General features: G+C 60.6%; 1 protein-coding gene across 1 annotated transcript in view; it reads right to left on the minus strand.

Annotated features, from left to right (window-relative positions):
• Positions 1–2,165: 2,165 nt before the first annotated feature.
• The window catches only part of PDXK (pyridoxal kinase), a 31,782-nt gene continuing 14,484 nt past the window's right edge, over positions 2,166–19,463 (minus strand). Inside the window, exons 3-11 of the mRNA XM_047846965.1 lie at positions 15,418–15,522; positions 13,992–14,075; positions 12,930–12,976; positions 12,001–12,086; positions 11,399–11,444; positions 8,711–8,822; positions 7,667–7,803; positions 5,994–6,060; positions 2,166–5,709 (exon numbers count right to left, since the gene is read on the minus strand). Coding sequence (XP_047702921.1) covers positions 5,597–5,709; positions 5,994–6,060; positions 7,667–7,803; positions 8,711–8,822; positions 11,399–11,444; positions 12,001–12,086; positions 12,930–12,976; positions 13,992–14,075; positions 15,418–15,522 — 797 coding nt within the window. The 3' untranslated portion in view covers positions 2,166–5,596. The remainder of the gene's footprint in view (positions 5,710–5,993; positions 6,061–7,666; positions 7,804–8,710; positions 8,823–11,398; positions 11,445–12,000; positions 12,087–12,929; positions 12,977–13,991; positions 14,076–15,417; positions 15,523–19,463) is intronic.

A 19,463-nucleotide genomic window follows, 5' to 3' on the forward strand; every position in this document is an offset into this window, starting at 1 on the left:
CACTGCATTTGTGGAAGTGTGCCACAGCAGCCACAAAGGGTCGTCCACCAGGAGGGCCTTGCGGGCCAGCTAAGGGGCACAGGAGTCAGCAGGGGGGTGGAGAGGCGGAGTTCGAGGTGTTCCAGACATGAAGCAGATCCCTCGCTCTCTTCCACCCTTCTCCTGCTTTTCCTTCCAGGGCAAGGGGCCTGGCATTCTAGAGACTGCCTGGGGAGCTACTCACAAAGGTGTGGGTGGATCACAGCGGGAGCACAGTACCTGCCCGGCCTGCAGGACCGGCTGTCACCACCCAGGTGTGAAGGGATTGAAACCCAGGAGCAGTGACATTCATCAGGGATGAGGCTGGTCCTTGGACTCTATCGGGGGCTGGGGGCGGGGCCTGAGAAAGGGAACCCACCCTCCTGGGATCCCTGCCCGCAGGAGGAGCTTAGAGGCCAGCCCCCAGGGCACAGAACAGAGTGGGTGGGACAAGGGGACCTGGGCCACCGTGGGTGGGTTGGGCAATCTCTTTCCCTTAAGACACACGTGTTTACGGCCTCAGCTCCCATGCTGGGCTGGCTGGCTGGTGGCAGGGGCTTCGGGTACCAGGGGATAATTAACGGGGGGTTCCTGAGGCGGGAGGAACCACTGCACTTCAACACCATGGCCAGAAAAAGATTTATTCACGGATAATCGTAAGTCAGTAGGACCAGCACACAGACACGGCCCCTACAGCGCCGACAGGGACTTTACAAACACGCGCACAGGACGGAGAAACCACCCCCCGGCCCTCCCCCGCAGCCGGGCCCCAGGGGCAACGTGCTCCGACCCGAGGGGGTCACACAGCCTCCACAGTCTGAGTGAATTTCCAGGAAGGCCCAGGCCAGCACCCGCTGGGCTCTGAGTCAGCACCTCAACCCTCCTGTCCGCCCAGTCTTGCAGTCATTGGCTGGAATCCCAACTAAAATTCGACATCAGAAAGTACGCAGCTATAAAGCCAAAAGCACTCAAAACATCCACACACTCTTCATCTTGGAGCCTACACGTTGTACGTTAGGAATTCACTTTCAGTTCCCCAAACAGGAACATCTGTGCTACCCGTCAGGACAACAGGCCCACACGCTTTGAGGGGCGCACCAAGGCGCCTTTCGCTCCCCACCTGTGCTCTTTGGGACGTCCTGAAGGCCGCTGCCAAGCCCGCCAACTCTCCCTTCCTGCCCCTCCCCCCCGCCCCGCCCCACTCACCCGCTCATGCCGGGAGCCGAGTCCCGCACGAGAAACGAAATGTAGTGGCTCTCTGGAGCCAGAGGCCCTGTCCCACAGCTCGGAACAGTGTGGGGGTGGGGTGCGCCCCGCTCCCTCCCCGGAGCCGGGCTCCGCGGAGCAGACAGAGGGTGGTAGGCCCTCCTCACCGTCAGCCCCATTCTGCTGCACCCTTGCCATCCGGCTCCCCAGGACACCTGCAGGGCAACGAGGGACGGCCGGGACAGGGAGTGGTCAGGGGCTTCAGGAAGTCTCTTCCCACCAGAATGGGCTTCCGGAGGCAGAAGGTGGAAACTTGCCCACCGTGGTGTGGGGGCTGCCCCACCTAGGGCTCATCTGCAGCCAGGGTTCAGCGACGGAACCCAGTGGCCTGCTCTGAGCACAGGGCTCTGCTCTTCTGGGACAGCAGGAAAGCTTCTAGTACAGCTGTTTACTCTGCCAGAATTTAAAGAGAAAATTCTAGGAAGAACTTTCCGTTCATACAAAGCTTGGAAATATTCTCGAAGTCAGAACTAAAGTTAACTCGTTAAACTCCGTCTTAAGCAAAGGAACACGTGGTGGGTGGTGTCTGTGAGCACGACCTCTTAAGACAGGCAGGAATGTGGTTTGTAAGACCCTGTGCTTTGGTCAGAGTCTCCCCTCAGTAAGACAGGAAATGTCCTGCACCGAGAATCACCTGCAGAAGTCCACGGGGAGACTCATGCACCAGAAGCCCGGGATTTTAGGAACCTGGCCACCATGGGGCAGCACTGAGGCCAGCCTGGGACACAGACCCCGAGGCCCAGTGCCTGTCACTAGCACTAGAGCCCCGTGCACTACGCCACGGGGTGGCGATGTGTGCAAGCTCCAGGCTGGGGCCTGCCCCGCCCCCTGCCGGCAGAGGGTGGAAGTGCAGGGCTGGATTCTGCAACCGGTGGGGGGGCGTGAGGGGGGGTGGAGGGGGCTCTATAAACAAGCACTCAAGGTTCTTGACACTTTTCACCCTCAAAGGCCCCCCGACCACCCCTGCCACAAAGCGACTGCAGCACACACACACACACACACACACACACACACACGCAACACCGGCTCCCTGGCCACATGTGTGCACTTGGGTCACTGTGCTTTGAGGGTCCAGCCTGACCAGCACCCTCGGGGCAGAAATGAAGCGGGAGGTCTCCTGGGCTCCCAGAGCTGCCCTCCCAGGGATGGGGGTCCTTCTGAGTGCCCACCCGGCACAGGCATCTAACGTGTTCCCTCTGAGCACACGGGACCCGGCTCTGAAGGAAGTCCTAATGTAAACAGTTCACGGAGTGACGGGATGAGAGAAATCACCTGCAGCCGGTCGGCAGGAGCTGGTGTGGAATGAACACGGGTGGGCTTGGTGGCCACGCCCCTCTGGGGGCAGAGTGGCGTCTGGGGGCCCCGCGGCTCCCACGAGACTCAGACAGCCAGGACCCCACTCGCAGAATCCTGGCCTGCACCCTCGCCCCTCTGCCCACTCAAACTTCCTTCCCCGCCTTCCGGCCCAGGCAGGTGCTAGGGTGGGCGGTTCCTACAGAAACCCTGTCCCATGGGGACATGTGCACGGGGACCCCAGCAACCTGCTGGGGGGCAGAGAAGGAAGACAGAGATTCTGGCTATTCTGGTGCCGGAATCCAGAGTGCTCACAGGTGCCTGTGATTCAGGCAGACGCAGCCCCGATGCCCTGGGGCAGGTGGTCCCATCAAAGGGCAGGAGGGATAAAGGAGGGGGCGTGCTCACAGCGCAGGTCCAACAGCTAGAACGCTGTCACCTCCTTTACTGTACATTTCAACTAGCAGTGAACGTGAGGTCCAGCAAGGAGGGAATGGCAGTCAGGAGTGGCCTTGGGACACCCAGTGAGGCCAGGGCCCCGCCCGCCTGGCCCTGCCCCACCTGCCTGCTCCCCAGAGGCAAGGATTCACCCTTCGGGGACTCCATCACACAGCATTACTTTCCTGGACGATGAAGGTGGGGAGGAGGGGGATTCTGCATCGACACGGGGACTCCGGCATCATGTTGCTGGCGGGGCGCCCTGGCCTCCGTTCTGAACACGAAAAGCACGCCAAACCAGGCTCAGTCCATTGTAAAGTTAGACGACATTTAAAAAATTGGTTCCGACAAGGTCAAGAACAGCACAACAAAGCATCATTTTTACCATTGCTGACATACATTTAAAAATAACGCAGATTACCACGATGACCTTAGCAAGACTTGGCAATGATTTGAAAATGGTTTTAAAAAAAGAGTAGTTTGTAATTCATCTTTAAGGCCTACAGAAGCTTTGAAAAACCATATTGAAATCTGTACTCTGGTAATAAGCAGGCGACTTAGGACTGATACACTTCTCATTTTAAAATATATAATTATTACTTTGCATGTTACTAAACTATGGGAAGTAAAAACAAAGATTTACTCTAATTTGGACCCAACCTATGTAAAAAAAAAAAAAAAAAAAAAAAAGAAAGAAAGAAAGAAAGAAAGAAAGAAAGAAAAACCCGCTGCTAGTGACCACGGCTGACCTCTGGGTGGGAAATTCTAAGCACAGACAAGCCAGGGCCTGCGTGTCTGCGCAGGACCCCGCCCAGGATGGCAGTGGGCTCAGCAGCAGCACGTGGCCAGCGCAGCTCGCTGGGAGAAGCTGCTGCGGTTTCTACGGGAGCCCCGCGCCCTGCAGGGGCTCTTGGGATGCCGGGGTCCCGCTGCTGGGGGCAGAGGGCTCAAGACCCCACCGCTCCCAGCGGTCGGGGCTTCTCGGTCGGAGGAACTTGGGATGAGAACGTCCGAGATCCAGCCAGAAAGCTCACAGTTTCGCAGGAAGTTTAGGGGCGGAATAACTATCGTTCTATGTACAGTTGGGGGAAGTAAAAGCATCAAGTGTAACACGAAGCCTGAGCCCCTGAAATAAAACTTAAAGAACAGAGGATCGGCGTCTGCAGTGTTCCCAAGGCCATGGTACACACAGAGTAAGCCCCTACGCCCTACACGGTATCCTCACGGTGGGTTTTCCACCATCTCGTCGCAGAGAGATACCATGGCCCGTGCACGGGCTGCCGGGTGCTAACGCACGAGAGCGGACACTCAGGACGTGGACAGACTGGGAAGAAAGAAGAGCAGGCGGAACGGCACGGACGCTGGTATTTCTTTGTTTCGGGGAGTTTGCAACAGAGTGAACTCTGCCCTACCCAGGAGGTGGCAGTGGATCCTGGGGACACTGGCCCTGCTGCAGAGGACAGCGCGGGCTGCAGGAGAGGACCCGCCTGCGGGACGGGGAGGGGGCCCCCCCACTCTTCAGGCTCTGTCCCCTCCCGGCCGCAGGCTCCTGGGGGAGGCAGACCTCTGCTCTCCCCAGGGCGGCGCGGAGAGGGGCGCCCTCGCTTGCAGCCACGCCTGGGGGTGCCCCGGGCAGTAGACGCCTGGCCTGGTGTCGCAGCCCGAGGCGTCTGAGAGCTGCTAGCCCGGCGCTCTGCCCCGGCCCCTCCCCCGATCTGCCAACACCCTCTCCTCAGAGGAGGGGCTCAAGCTGCGGCTGCCTTTCAGGGGGCCTCGCGCACCCCGGCTTCCGGTGGCACGGAAGGCAGGACTGAGCGGGCAGGGGCGAGCGCACAGGGTGACTGGCTCGTGGGGTTAAATATGCCAATGGTATCCACGGCCCTCTACCCGTCTCTGCACAACCACGTGGCACGAGGCATCTGTGGCCAGCCAAGGGTGGCAAGCGCGCAGACGTAACCCGGCGTGCCAGAGACCAGGTGAGGTTTCCGGCAGGAACACAACGGGCCAGTCTCGCCACGGGCTGTTCCAGCCTCGGGAGCCCTTCCTCATCCCCGGCGCGCGTCCGGGCCAGCTGGTCTCGACCTGTTCCCGCAGTGACGCAGTCCCCGGCGACCTACCCCACAGCTAGGTGACAAAAGAGACTTCTCAAGCAGGAACAAAGGGGGTCGGGTCACAACGACAACAGAGGCATTTGGCAGGATTCGCCCAGACGCAGATGGTTAAAACCCAACTCTTCCTCAGGGACGCAGACTCCAGGACTTTCCCCGGCCCTCGCCTGCCAGGGATGGGACGCCGCCGGGGGGCCGCCGGGGGGCCCACAGGGAGTGGGGTTCCCGGGAGGCCCAGGAGCCCTGGGGGACAGGGAGCTGGGTTCCCCGAATTACAGATTTCTGTGATGGCTTTGTGACTTTTAAAAAGCACGACCAGCACGTTTTCACAATTAAGACCGGTTGAGGCTGGACACTCACGAAAGAAAAAAATATCAAGTTTCGGTCACGGCTCTAAGGCAGATGCTACGTTTTCACAGGGACGACGATGGAGACACCGACACGCTGTGCATTGGGAGGTGGCACGCGGGCCCTCACAGCACCGCGGCCTGGACCACGATCTCCGGGTTCTCGATGTCCTTCTTGCTCTGGACCATCCTCAGCTCCAGCTGCGACGGGCTGGGCTTCAGTCCTCCCCCTGCCTGGGCTGCAAGACGAAGCGTGGGTGACAGGGACAGACCAGAAGGCACTCCAGTTTTGTGCCCCCTTCCCTCGCCTGAGCCCTGACGGTCCGTGTCCCCTCTGGGGCTCCCGTGTGGGGCACGAGCTCCGCAGGCTAGCAGAGGCGGAGGGAGCCCCGGGACTCCGCCGTCGGCTCCCTCCCTCCCGCCTCCCCCCTCCGCTCTCGTTGCCGGCTCCTCCCCGCTCTGCTCTCAGTGCAGTCCCCCTGCCCCCTCCGCTGGTGGGCTCGGGGGCCCAGCCAGGAGGTACCTTTTGCACATGCGATGGTCCGCTGCAGAACGTGATGCATGGCCGACAAGGTCTTCTCACAGGCCACCTGCAGGGCGGGAGACGCGCACACGTGGTCGGTGCTGCCCAGGGCCCGGATGGGATTCTCCGTTCACCCAGACCCTGCCTCCGCCCCGAGATAGCAGGGCACTGGCTTTACCGTCACATGCTCCCCATCAACCTTCCCTGGAGAGCTGAGCAGATGCCTGCGTACTAAAACTAACCACCTTCCTCCAGACCATGCCCTCTGGGGGAGGGCTGGGCTCTAGCACTCCTCGGTACTGTCTGCCGTGCAGTAGACGCTTAATAGGTGTTTCTGGAAGGAATTAGTTATAAAGAGTCTTTGTCAAAAATGGCTCCTACCCCAAAGTTGGCCAAGGTCACTGCTTACTGGCACCTCAAAGTCAAAGACCCGGGGCTTAGCAGGAGCCAGGGAAGCGAGTGGAACCCCCTCCCGCCCGACCCGGGGATGTGCCGAACCCGGTTTGGCCTCAGGTGGCCCAGCAGCAAGGTCTCCACTGCGCACCAGATGGCCAAGGTGCCCTGTACCAGAGGAAGATCCCACGGCTGCCAACGGCAACAGCAGGTCTGTGCTCCCCCTGGTCCCTGGGGGGTGGGGGCGGCAGGCAAGGACACAGCAGGTCTGTGCTCCCCCTGGTCCCTGGGGGGTGGGGGGGGCAGGCAAGGACACAGCAGGTCTGTGCTCCCCCTGGTCCCTGGGGGGGGGGGGGGCAGGTAAGAGGGGCAGGGCTCCGGTCCAGCCCTGCGTCTCACAGACAAGCTAGTTGATGGGATGGGAGGGGCGTGCCAGCCTCCGGCGGGTAGAGGCAGCTTTGGGGGCATCCACTTCCAGATCCCGACCTGGGGCTCCTCCTTCCCTCGGTGGACCCAGCACAGACGGGGGCGTGGCTCCTCTCTAACCACCCTGCACGGCTGCCCTTCCCGAGCACGTTCCAGAGACGGGAGGCAGGCCCTGACGGCCACCAAGTAAGTGGAGAAGGAAATAACAGAGGGGCCGGGGACAGCCTCGTGCACAGCTGTCCACTTGCGTGGTTCCAACGACGTTGAAGGAGGCCACGGCACGATCTGACGTCACGAAGGAACTTTCCTGCACGCCATGCAGATCGCAGCCATCACTCCTGAGCTTAACCACGGGGGCACGCGGCTCCCGCCACCCCACACCCCCATTGACAGAATCGGTAGCAAGGTATCTGCTCGCCCAGCAGAGCCCGCACACAGTGGCTTTATCTCCGTACAAACGCATCTGTGGACGTTTACACACAAAGCAAGGGATGGGGGAAGGACGGACAGACGCGCAGACAGTGCCTGACAAGAGCTGAGCCCCTCTGCAAGTCTGACTTCGGAGCCCTGTCCCTCACGCCCCCGAGGGGGCTCCCAGCCTCTGAGTCTCTCGACTCACCGGGGCCATGACATCTTAGGACCAACTTTCACCGGCTGCTCTCTGGGAGACGTTCCTAGTTCCGGACCTACCGAGGCTGCGGTAACCCCTCCCAGGCTCCGCCTTCCCGGGGCTCACACCTGCTCCGCGGCCCGACAGGCCGACTCCAGCGTGTGGTACACGGGTGGCCTGTTTGAGCCCCCACAGAACCCAGTTGGTCCCCGATGGGGGCAGGGCGGGGGCGCGTCCTGCTGACCTTGAGATTGTTGGGGTGCTTGTGTGTCCATGCCAGGAGCATGGCGGCAAAGAGGTCCCCGGTGCCCACGAAGACTGCGTCGACCTTGTGCATCTCCATCCGGATGCGTTCCGTCACCACAGAGCCATCAGGGTTCCCTGGAGGAGAGCACAGCCGATGGGCCCCGAGACCCTGGGCCAGCAGAGAACGAGCCCCTCGTCTGGGAGCCAGCCTGCCCTCCCCCCCGCTCCTCCCCCTCATGGTGGCAGGGAGGGCTAGTGTCACCTGTCACGAGGGAGGGAGTAGACGCCAGAACCCCTAGCAGGATGGCCCGGGGCGAGAAGAACCGCACAGCTGGGCGTGAGGGACCAGCACGTGTGACCGGGTGCGGAGGGAGCCCCAGCCCGGCACAGTAACAAGGGCACCGACAGCCGTGGGGGCCGTGAGCTTAATGAAATGGTATGGGAGCGCACAGGGGCATGCGCGGGTGTGCACAGGGGCACATGGGTGTGCATGTAGGTGTGTGCATGGGTTTGCGCACAGGGGCATGCTCTCCCGAAGACACAGAGGGAGTGGTGAGAGAGCTCCGTGCTCTCTGGGGCAGCGGGTGTGACCCCAGCCTCCTGTGTCATTTCAGCACCTCGCAGAAAACACCAACCCAGGCGGTATTTACGTGAACCGACAGTCGACAGGTGAGGCCGCACAGGCGCCCCCGGCTCTGTGGGAGGGGACGGTGTGGACGCCTGGTTCCCCAAGCCCCGGGCCCTAGCCGGGCCATCCACGTGACCCTGAGCCTGTAAGACAGACGCTCTCCTCGAGCCGACGTCATGTCACGGGTACGGAGAGCTCTCCGCTCGGTGACCGCGGGGAGGCCTCCCGCACCTCGACTCACAGAACCCTCTCTCGGTTTCTGTTCTCAGTGTGTTTAGGGGGTGACAGGAGTTCAGGACACCGACCGCCTGCTGAGTGAGGCCCGAATTCTCTTCCCTACGGAGCCTAAAGCCAGGGCGGCCTCCAGGAACCCGCGGCGAAGAGGCAGGAGGGAGCCAGGGTCGCAGGACTTACGGATCCTCTGGCTCCCCAGCGCGATCAGGTAGTCGCTGCCCCTCGGGGAGGGCAGGTCAGAGCTGGTGATGACCACCGTGTCGGGGCCCATGGCATGCAGCACGTCCATCACCTGCCGGAGCACAGGACTGCGTCAGCCACGCCGCGGACCCCTGCGCCAGGGCTCCCAGCAGCCTGAGCAGTCGGGTCTGACCGGCGGGAGGACGCCCGTCTACGGGGTCTGACTTGACAGAGTGGACACCAGAGGCCGAGAACACGAGGAATGGCGCCCAGGCCCCGCCTGCCCCCCGCCAGCCCGGGTGTGCCGAGTGGCAGCTTTGGCCACTTAGAGCCACCACCCCGATTCCCTCCCACGAGCACACCTGCCGGGCCCCACACTCTTCCTGTGCCCACATTCCAGAGGAAGGCGTCAACCAGGCCCCAGACCGGCTGTCCTTTCTCATCTGGCTCCAGGGCGGCAAAACCAGGCCCACCATCAGGCTGTCACGTCCTGTCCACTCTGGGAAGCCACTTGTTCCCTCACTTGTTCATTCAATGAAGCTCTCCCGCTGTGTGCCCAGCAACACGCTGGCGGCTGGAGGCTCCCCGGCCTCCCACGACACACACGTTGGGACAAAATACCCGCTGGGCAAACCGGGGGCTCGGGAGAGCACCAGCTACACCGGAGAGGGGTGCTCCTCTCGCCTCCGTGGGGGCAACGCCAGCTAAGCCCCTCGGGCCTCCCGCCCCGCACGGCTCACTGTGGGAAGCTGGGAAGGCTCTCGTATGGACCCCGAAGCATGCGTAGGCGTTCAGAGCGTCTGATCTTGGCCCAGTGTGGACCCTGAGTCAGGCTCCCCGGCCCAGGAGAAGCCTCCCGAGTCCCAGCACGTGGCTACGTGCCCCCGTCAGCCCGGGGCCTGCGGGCTGGGGAGAAGACAGGCCAGGGGGTCATGTGACGAGGAACAAGCTTTCTGCAAGTGGCTTTTCCTTCCCTCCTTGTACAAGGGCCTCAGAGTTGGGCTGATGACCGTGCCGGCAGGCACCCTCCACTCCAGAGTCTGGGGCAGGCTGTGGGAGACGTGTCCCTGCCACACACGTGGAGCGTGTCTCCTACCCGGCCCCCACCCTGCACGAGGCACCACACAGGCACACACCGGGAATGCCCTGCAGTCCTCAGAGCACACGGGCGCACAGCAGAGGAGGGTCACCTGTGACCCCAGACCACCTGCTCTCCTGTCCCGGTGTCACCTGACTCTGAGGCCCCCGGGTACTGTCCCATCTCAGAGCGAGACCCTCAGAGCAGAGGAGGGCACCCTCTTCCCCTTGCCACAGTGAGCCCTCTGCACATTGGGGAAACAGAGGCCCCACAGCCCCTCGGGCCCGGGTGTGGCCAGGACTAGACCTGGCGCTCGGATTTGTTTCCTGGATGATGGAGAGAGCGTGCGCGCCTGATGAGGCCCCACCATGACGGGGCGAGGGCCCTGGTGTGCGGGACCCGGGTCTGCTGCTGGGACACGTGGCCCAGGACTCCATGTGAGAGGTTAAACGACAAGCAGGCAACAAGTTTGACAGGGGAAAGTTGAAGAGCTTTGGAGAGGAAACCTTGCCTACCTCACTTCCAGCCGCCCCTCCCGTCAGCGGGCCCTGTGGCTTCCAGACGTGGCCAGCCAACCCCCAAAGGTGTGAGCCAGCTCCTGGCCATAAACCTCTTCATGCACGCATGCACGCACACAGGCGTTTGCACACGTGTGCCCAGACACGCACACCACCCCACATATGGGCACACGCGCACTCCCTCTCACTGGTGTCGGACGGACCCTGACTGGCCGTTTCTGATCCCTGCTTCTCTGACCATGCATGGGCTGGGGTGGTGGTGAGCGCGTCTGGAGGGCCGGCCCCTGCCTCTCCGCAGACACACAGGTCACGGGTGCGCGGGAGGGCCGCACCCGGCAAGCTGGATTCACGGTACCTGGCACACAGCAAGCACTCACTAAATGCCGTGACTGCCACGGGCTGAACTGTGTCCCCCCGAGACGGACGCTGGAACCCTAAGCCCAGAACCTCCGAGCGTTTCTGATCTCCTCGAAAGGAAACACGGTCCGTGCAGATTCGAGCTGAGACGAGGTCACTAGCGTGGGCCTGGGTCCTATCTGCCTGGCGCCCTTAGCAAGAAAGACGAGGACACAGACACACCACGGGGGCCCCTTGAAGACACAGGCAAAGGCTGGTGACGGGTCTACAAACCCAGGGGCGCCAAGGATGGCCAGTGGCTGCCAGAAGCTGGGAGGCTGGCAAGCAATGGGTGCCTCCCTGCAGGTTTTGGGCCGAAGACAGTCCCACCGACACCCCGATCTTGGCCTTCCGGCCCCCAGAACCGGACAGAACGCACTCGTGTTGTTGTCAGCCACCCGGTCTGTGGCACTTTGTCACGGACGCCCCGGGAAGCTCCCACGGGGACAGCCGCTGTGCGCAGAGCGGGCGGGGGGGTTACGCGGACCCAGACAAGCACTGTGGCTGCAGCTGCCCGACCCAGTGGCTAAGACAGAATCTACAGCACGTCCCTCAGGCCCCACCGGGCGGCTGGCTGGGAGCCGGGGTGCTGCCCACCTGGGGTGCCCATCTCCCCTCCCCGAGGGCATGTGGCTGTCCCCTCCCCACCACGAGCGGTGCACCTGTCCCATGCCAGGCCTCGGAAGGTCTCCTTACCGCTAATGCTTCTTCTTGACTGTGGATCTTTCTGCCGCTCAGTAACCTGGAAGGCAGATGAAGCGCGGGTGAGACCTTGCTTCTCTGGGTCCTGCTGGAAACATCCCCGAAGCTCCGGTGGCTCCGGGGACCCCCTCCCATCCCCACAGGAACTCACTCAGTGTCTGCTGGCCCCGTGATGCCCCCAAGGACCAGTCAGGGGTAACATTTAATAGCAGCAAGGGACAGCAGCACACAGCCCCACTTAGTGGCCAGTGAGGGTGACCGACATCCATGTGGGTTTTGGAGCTCCAGGTGGCCGCCTGCGTCAGGTGGCGTGGGATCCCCATCCCATGGCTGGTGTCACCCACATATGCCCTCAGCCCCTCCCCTTTCTGTCCCCAAAGGCTTGTGCTGCTCGGGGAAACGGCTGGGGGTCAGCACGACCACAGGAAGTCAGGGTGAAAATAACCACCCCCACCGTCGTCGGGCCAGGGCACCGGGTTGGCCCCCCCACCCCCTGAGGCAGGACTTCGGGAGGAGGGCCTCAGTGGCCTGAACGGCTCCGGAACAGCCCTCCCCATGGGGAGATCTGAAAGCTTCCGTGGTTTCAAGTTACTTACTCAGCCTCGAACTGGTTGGGGGTTATGATGTCTGCTACCGGCACAACCTTCTCTTTGTAAACCGGAAGGAGGTCCTCCGGAACGTACTAGAGGGCGACAGGGACACAGGCTGACGCGTACAGCAGAGGGAACGAGGCCAGCGAGCGTTTGCTGAGAGCCCCGCGGTCCAGGCTGGAGACCCGGAGCCCCGCCGTGAGCCCCACCGCGGGTACGAGACGCTGGTGCCCTGCGGCCAGGCCGGCACGCGCTCACCCGAAGGCCCCGGGGTCCTGGGGTAGGGCCGGGGCCAGCGCCCTCCGTGCCCCACACGCCAAGCTCCCCTGCTGGCCACGGGGTGACTCCTACCAGCGGACTGACGGCACCCCGCCCTACACTAGTCGGGGGGGTAGTCTGCTAAGACACGGCTAAGGGGGAAACAGGAAAGAAAGAACATTTGTGACACACAGAAACTACAGGAAATTCAAATTTCAGGGTCCGTGTGTAGGATTTTATTAGGAAACAGCCGTGTCTGTTTGTCTGCAAACTGTGACTACTTTTTTCTTGAGATTTTATTTTATTTATTTATTTTTTCAATATATGAAGTTTATTGTCAAATTGGTTTCCATACAACACCCAGTGCTCATCCCAAAAGGTGCCCTCCTCAATACCCATCACCCACTCTCCCCTCCCTCCGAACCCCAAGATTTTATTTTTAAGTCATCTCTGCACCCAGCGTGGGGCTCAAACACACAGCCCTGAGATCGAGAGTCGCAGGCTCCACCAGGAGCCTGAACCAGGAGACATATGGACCCAAACATCTACTCTCTGGCCCTTTACAGAAAACCTCGTCTGCCGACCCCGCTTCCCGGCAAGGATGATGTGCACCCCCAGAGCGGTGTCTCGCCCAGCGAGACGTGTGCACTTGGATTAACGTGCCTGAAATCACTAACCATGGAGCCTTCGCCGTTCCATTTGTCGCCCATCACGGGGTCGCACACTGCGGAGGCAGAAAGGGCATCTGTTAGCACAGGGTGAGGCTCCCGAGAGGAGGACGCTTAACGTTTATTTCTGCTGTTAAATTTCGCGTGTGCGGCCGATCCTTGTTTCCTGGATTCCACGTTTGTGGTCCGAGGCCAACTACTCTGATCGATTTCTGACAATCGTTTGTTTGCGCCTTTCTCGAGAGTGTGGCACAGAACAGCATCCCCTTTCCCTCCGGCCCCCACACAAGCACGTTCCCTTCCCGCGACGGTCCACATGCCGTGTGGGACCTGCCATGAGGCCAGCTGAGGGTGGGGACCGGCGCGGACACCTGGGAGGCCCGCGCCTCAGGGAAGGCCCCCGAGTCTGCGCGGCTGAGGCAGCAAGGACGCACCGGTACCGCAGGGGCCCCCGAACCCAGCTACCGTTCGCGACGGGGGGACCCACACGTCAGGACACTGGGGTTCCCGCCAGGATGGAAGAAGTGTCACACGTGGTCGGACCCTGCAGAGGCCTGAACGTGCACGTCTGAGTCCCAGAGGGGAAAGAGTAACTGAACCGTCCCACGTGTGTCTTGCCCGGAGAGGCCTCTGTGCGGGACACGCTCAGGGCTGGCGCTGCAGCCCCGGGGGGTGGGACGGACAGGCCCGGCGTGCGCCTCAGCTCTGTCCCAGCTGGGTGTCCACCATCACCCCACCCCCACCCCTCACTGGCCAGGCGCCGCCCACGACATGCACATCCACCCCATCCTCTCAGGGGTCAAGTGTGGCCACCCAGCCCCCCCCCCCCAACACACTGCACACACGGGCACACGTGGACACGGATGACAGCACGTATATAACCCGCTTCTCTGCCACGGTCACCGTGAGGACGTTCTGAACCCTTCCCAGAGCTCTGAGCTTTCGGACCGGGAGAGGCGGGACATGAAGGAGGGGCGTCCGGGAGGAAGGAGGTCGAGCCCCGGCTCCCCGGGTCAACCCCACCAGACAAGGTGGCGCCCCAGCATGCATGCGGGAAAGCCCGGCACCTACCGTACACGAGCCCCGAGTTCTGCCGCTTCAGCTCCCGCACAATGTCCACCACCGAGGCCAGGAAGGACTTGTCTCTCGTGTAGCCTGTGGGGGGGGACGCACGGGCCACCCTCATCAGAAGGCTCCCATCCTGGCCGCGGCCCAAGGAGAAAAAGCGCCACCAAAACCACCTGCTGCAGGGGCGCCCGGGGGGGCTCGGTTGGCTAAGTGTCCGACTCCTGATCTCAACTCAGGTCGTGACCTTGTCGTCGTGGGATGGAGCCCCACGTGAGGCTCTGCGCAGAGCAGAGAGCCTGCTTGGGATTGATTCTCTCTCTGCCCCTCCCTTGCTCACAAGCAAGCGCACGCTCTCTCTCAAATAAACTTAAAATTTAACAAACGAAAAAACCCCATTCTGCTCTTGAGAAGGGCAGGCAGTTCTCAGATCCTGTGACCAGGGTTAAGACAAAGTGTCCTCAATATCTATAGTCCCTGAGGGGACACTATGCATTTCCCAAAAGTAAAGTCAAGTTTGTTTTTTTTTTTTTTAGAATCTTTTTTTTTTTTTTTTTTTTTTTTGAGAAAGAGTGCATACACACGCACAAGTGGGGCAGAGAGAGAGACAGAGAGAATCCCGCACTCAGTATGGAGCCCGATGAGGGGTCTCAATCTCACAAACCATGAGATCATGACCTGAGCCGAAATCAAGAGTCAGATGCTCAACTGACTGAGTCACCCAGGTGCCCCATCAAGTTTTAAACGAAGGGAAAAAGCCATGAGTGATAGGTGTACAAAGAACATTTTCTTTTGTCTTTTCCATTTTATTTAGAAAAATCGTTTTTAATGTTTATTTATTTTTGAGAAAGACATAGTGTGAGCGGGCGAGGGGCAGAGAGAGAGGGAGACATGGAATCCGAAGCAGGCTCCAGGTTCCGAGCTGTCAGCACAGAGCCCGACGCGGGGCCCGAACTCACGAACCGTGAGATCACGACCTGAGTCGAAGTCAGATGCTCAACCGACTGAGCCACCCGGACGCCTCTTTTCCGTTTTCAATAGTAAGTACATTCACTTCTAACTACGTATATAAATGCAAATAAATATTTTTACTGTTACGGTGACTCACGAACCAATGTGCCAAGTGGCAGTGAGTTGCTTACCTGGCTGTTTTCACTGCCAACCCCCCACGTATCCTCCGACCCTACACGGGTCCCAGAAGCCCAACACGGCTCATCTGAGACAGCACCATGGGCCCCGGGCATCCAAGGCCACGCGACTGGGGCACGGCCGTCATCAGGGCACCACCAAGTTCTTGGCGGCACAGCCCATCTGTCCTCGAAGGAGGCAGGGGCCAGGGCGGAGCCCGGGGGCGGGGTGGATCCCTCCCCAAGCCCAAGCCCCACCAGATCGAGGCCCACGGGTCCAGCACCCCGCTCCCCCGGACACTTACCCGTGAGCACATAGTCATATTTATTCACGTTGTTCAGCTTCAGGCCTTCGTACAGCTCCTGGAGTTCATTGGAGTTCAGCACTTGACCTTTCCAGTGTGGGTAGCCTGGGGGGAGAGCAGGACAGTCGGGGCCTTGACACCAGGGCACACACGTGAAACACGGCCTTCCCCGACGGCCGGCCGCGGCCCAGACACTCGCTCACCGGCCCTCGATGGTGCCGTGCTTTGGTGGGTCCCCCGGACACCGTGCACCTCAAAGCCACCCGCAAACACCGCCGGCTCTCATGCTGCCCCAGCTCCAGGCCCCCTCCCGCTGCCAGCCCCTCCGGAGTCAACCCAATGCAGCGAGGCCGGTCAGCTTTCCATGCTGGCCTGAGCAGCCTGTGTCGAGCGGACACGCAGACACGCACACAGCTGCGCACCTTCTCCCGGGGGCGCCCCCGCCCCAGGTCACGGCGGCTGGCTCCGCCAGCCCCCCCTGTGCGTGTTTCCCCCATCCAGGCCACGTCGCGTCCTGCCAACCCAGCCCTACAAGACTGAGGCGGCCACCAAGGCCAGCCCCAGGTCAAGGCGTGACCAAGAGCCAAACGTGAAGTAGGACGAGGCTCCGACGCGGGCTCTCGGCCCTAACGGGTGCCCCAGGTGAAGTCCTCGCTCCAGGCTCGTGAGCAGGCAGGACTGCCGGCCTCCTAGGGGACCGTCCCGCCATGCAGGAGGACCCCTGCCCACCGTGGGCCCCCTGCAGCTGACCCATGAAAACCTGGTCCTGGCGGCTCTGGACTGTGTTCCTGATGCCCGGCTTCTCCCCACAGGCCTTCACCCTGGGCTGTGTTAGCTCTTTGTGCTGAGTCCTGGGAGGTCCCCTGGCACACGGGGGTCCATCCCTAAGCCCTAGGAATGAGCCTCCGACCCCTTGGGCTCCAAAGCATCCCTCCCCCAAAGCACACCCACCTTTTGTGGGTCTCCACGCTTCCCATCCCCAGTGGGGTCTCTGACGTTAGCGGCACCCACGCCCCTGGCGGCTTGTCTGAAATGCAGATTCTCAGGCCCTGCCCAGCCCGTGAGTCACAGTGTTTGGGGGCGGGCCCGGCACTCGGTTTCAGCAAGGCCTCAGGAGGTTCTTACGCACACACGCATCTGAGAGGCACAGACCCAGGGCAGGGGGTCCACAAACGAGGGCCCGTGGGCCAAGTCTGGCCCGCTGCACGCCTCTGCACAGCCAGGTTTTGCATTTTTATTTTTATTTATTTTTAATTTTTTTTTTTTAACGTTTATTCATTTTTGAGACAGAGAGAAACAGAGCATGAATGGGGGAAGGTCAGAGAGAGAGAGGGAGACACAGAATCTGAAACAGGCTCCAGGCTCCGAGCGGTCAGCACAGAGCCCGACGCGGGGCTCGAACTCACGGACTGTGAGATCGTGACCTGAGCCGAAGTCGGACGCCCAACCGACTGAGCCGCCCAGGCGCCCCGGTTTTGCATTTTTAAATGGTTGGGGCAAAGAGAGGAGTGACACGTTACGACCTGTGAAAATTGCATGAAATCCCATTCTCCGTGTCCACGAAGGAAGCTGAAGTTTGGCCGAAGCTCAGCCGCGCCCAGCCCTGCACACGGGGTCCCTCGCGGCTCTCACGCTACGAGGGCGCCGAGGCTGCAAAGCCTCCATTATTCACTATCTGCCCGTAACAGGGTAAGTGTGCCAGCCCTGCTCACCCAGGACGGGGGGTCTGTGGCCTCCATGTTAAGAGTCATCTCTGAGTCGAACCCTAACGAGCTCTGTTGAAGAAAAACAGGCCCGAAATGGGGTGTCTTCCATTAACGCCCCACGTCAGTACACCAAGACCTAATACCTCACTGCACCTGCCACCCTGGAGTGGAGCCTTTAGCCGGCCAGCGTGGAATTTCCTGGCCAATGTTGGGAAACTTACCGATGGACCCATTCTGTTCCCCTCAGAAGGGCAACCTTGCCTAAACCCAAGGCATTCGCCGCTGATAAATTCCTCCCTCTTTTTTTTTTTTTTTTTATGCTCTCTCTCTGTCTTTAAAAGCCTTTTTTTCTCCTTCAGCTTGGCAGAGCCCCCTCTACTTTCCAGATGGGATGCCACCCAATTCACGAGTCATTTAACAAAACCAAGTAGGCCTTCCAGTGTACTCAGTTGAATCTCGTTTTTTTAACAGATCCCGCGTCACACCCACCAGGATGTGTGGTTAGGATGAAAAAAGCAGACGCGTCAGACGACACGTGCTAATGAGCATGCGAAGAAAGGGGAGCCCTCCCACCCCGCTGGCAGGGACAGGACGGCGCAGCCACCGTGGAAAACAGACTGGTGGCCGTTCACGCGGTCAGTGTTACTCTCCGATCGAGCGATTGTGCCTCTGGGGGTATCTGTCTGGGAAAAACGGGGAAATGGTCCCCAGAAGTACGTGCAGACGGATGCTCACAGCCTCAACCTTCGTGACAGCCACGACACACAAACCCGCGTCCATCAGTGAACGGACGCACGAGCGAGGCGTGGTGTATCCCTACGCCAGCCTTAAAGCGGGGCACGGACACCTGTCGCCGCACGGACGAGCCTGGAGAACACAAACAGTCACCTACCCCAGGGTTCTGCGTGTAGGAGACCTCCAGAAGGGGCACATCCACAGACAGAAAGTGGGACAGCGGTCCAGCCGCCAGGAGGAGGGGGCAAGGGTGAGGGACAGGTACGGCTCCCGATGGAGCGGTGCAAACCTCTGGGAGTGTGCTTGTATTCAGCGAGCGATACACGTAAATAGGTGACCTGATTCCACGGCACATAAATACCGGACAGAGACGTTATTTAAGAAAGGAAGAGCTTTCTGGGGCCGCCTGGGCGGCTCAGTTGGTTAAGCATCCAACTCTTTAGTTTGGCTCAGTCGTGATCCCAGGGTCGACAGGATCAAGCCCTGCACTGGGCTCCCAGCTGAACGTGCAGCCTGCTTGGGATTCTCTCTCTGCCCCTCCCCTGCTCACTCACACGCTCTCTCTTGCTCAAAAAAAAAAAAAAAAAAAAAGAAAAAAAAAAGAGAGAGAAAGAGAAACACTTTGAAAAGAGGTGAAAACAAAAAACAAAAAAACACCCCAAGTACTTCTGGGTACAAAGCCCAGGACTGAACCCACGACAGCCCCGTGTGTCCAAGTACGGGGTGTTCCGAGTCACTCCCAGGCCCCGGGGGTCCCCTCGCCAGGCAGGCGCCGCACGGCATCTGGAGGCTGGGGTGGGGGCCCTGCCAGGGACCACAGGAGGTGAAGCCCCCATCCCTCTCCTGGCCCGACCACACCCCGCAGCGGCATGGGCTCCCAGCACTCCAGGGTCTGGCCTCCATCCGCCCCTCAGTCTTGGACCCCTCAGGATGGGCAGTCCGCCAGCACCTGAAGAGTTGTATGGGGGCCCAGAAGGCAGCCACTGGCCACGGAGGCCCCAGAAGCCCCCTCCCCTCTGCCGGGGTCTGTGCAAAGGGCGAAGTTTCTGAGCCAGGTCTGTGCTTATGTTGAACTAATGCTGCTTATGTCACAATGCTACGTGCAGCAAGAAATTCAGTTCCAACGTTCAGTGCCCAAGGCAGTTGGCTCGTTTACTTAAATAAACAAACAAAAGGGAAGGTGGTTACAACGGCCAATAAAGCACGTGGGATTCAGGGAAGCTCACTGAGTCGACTTAAACGTTTTGGAGGCTTCTCCAAATCCACAGGACCCAGAACGGTCAGCAAAGCCGCAACGGAAGGGCTGTCCATAAGAACCACAGGCTCCTTCCGAATCCCGAACGTCACTCTTCCCCTCGATATGTGACTCATGATACCCCACCCCTTCCAAGAAAAGCCACACCAGGAGAATTGCAGGCAACCTTTCCTAAGAGCGTGGGCGGAGGCCCAGGTGCCCACCCGCATACCCTGCCGGCGCACTGCCAGGCTGCTTCTGGGACATTCCGTACTCCTGAGCTTCCATCCGGGTTCAGAGTAACTTCAGAAGAGGCGACATTGGGATGTTTCCAGGAAGGGAGTGGCCTCGTTCCCCTGCTGCGACGGCAC

The sequence above is a fragment of the Prionailurus viverrinus genome, unplaced genomic scaffold (genome assembly GCF_022837055.1).
Source record: "Prionailurus viverrinus isolate Anna unplaced genomic scaffold, UM_Priviv_1.0 scaffold_42, whole genome shotgun sequence".
Taxonomy (NCBI): Eukaryota; Metazoa; Chordata; class Mammalia; order Carnivora; family Felidae; genus Prionailurus; species Prionailurus viverrinus.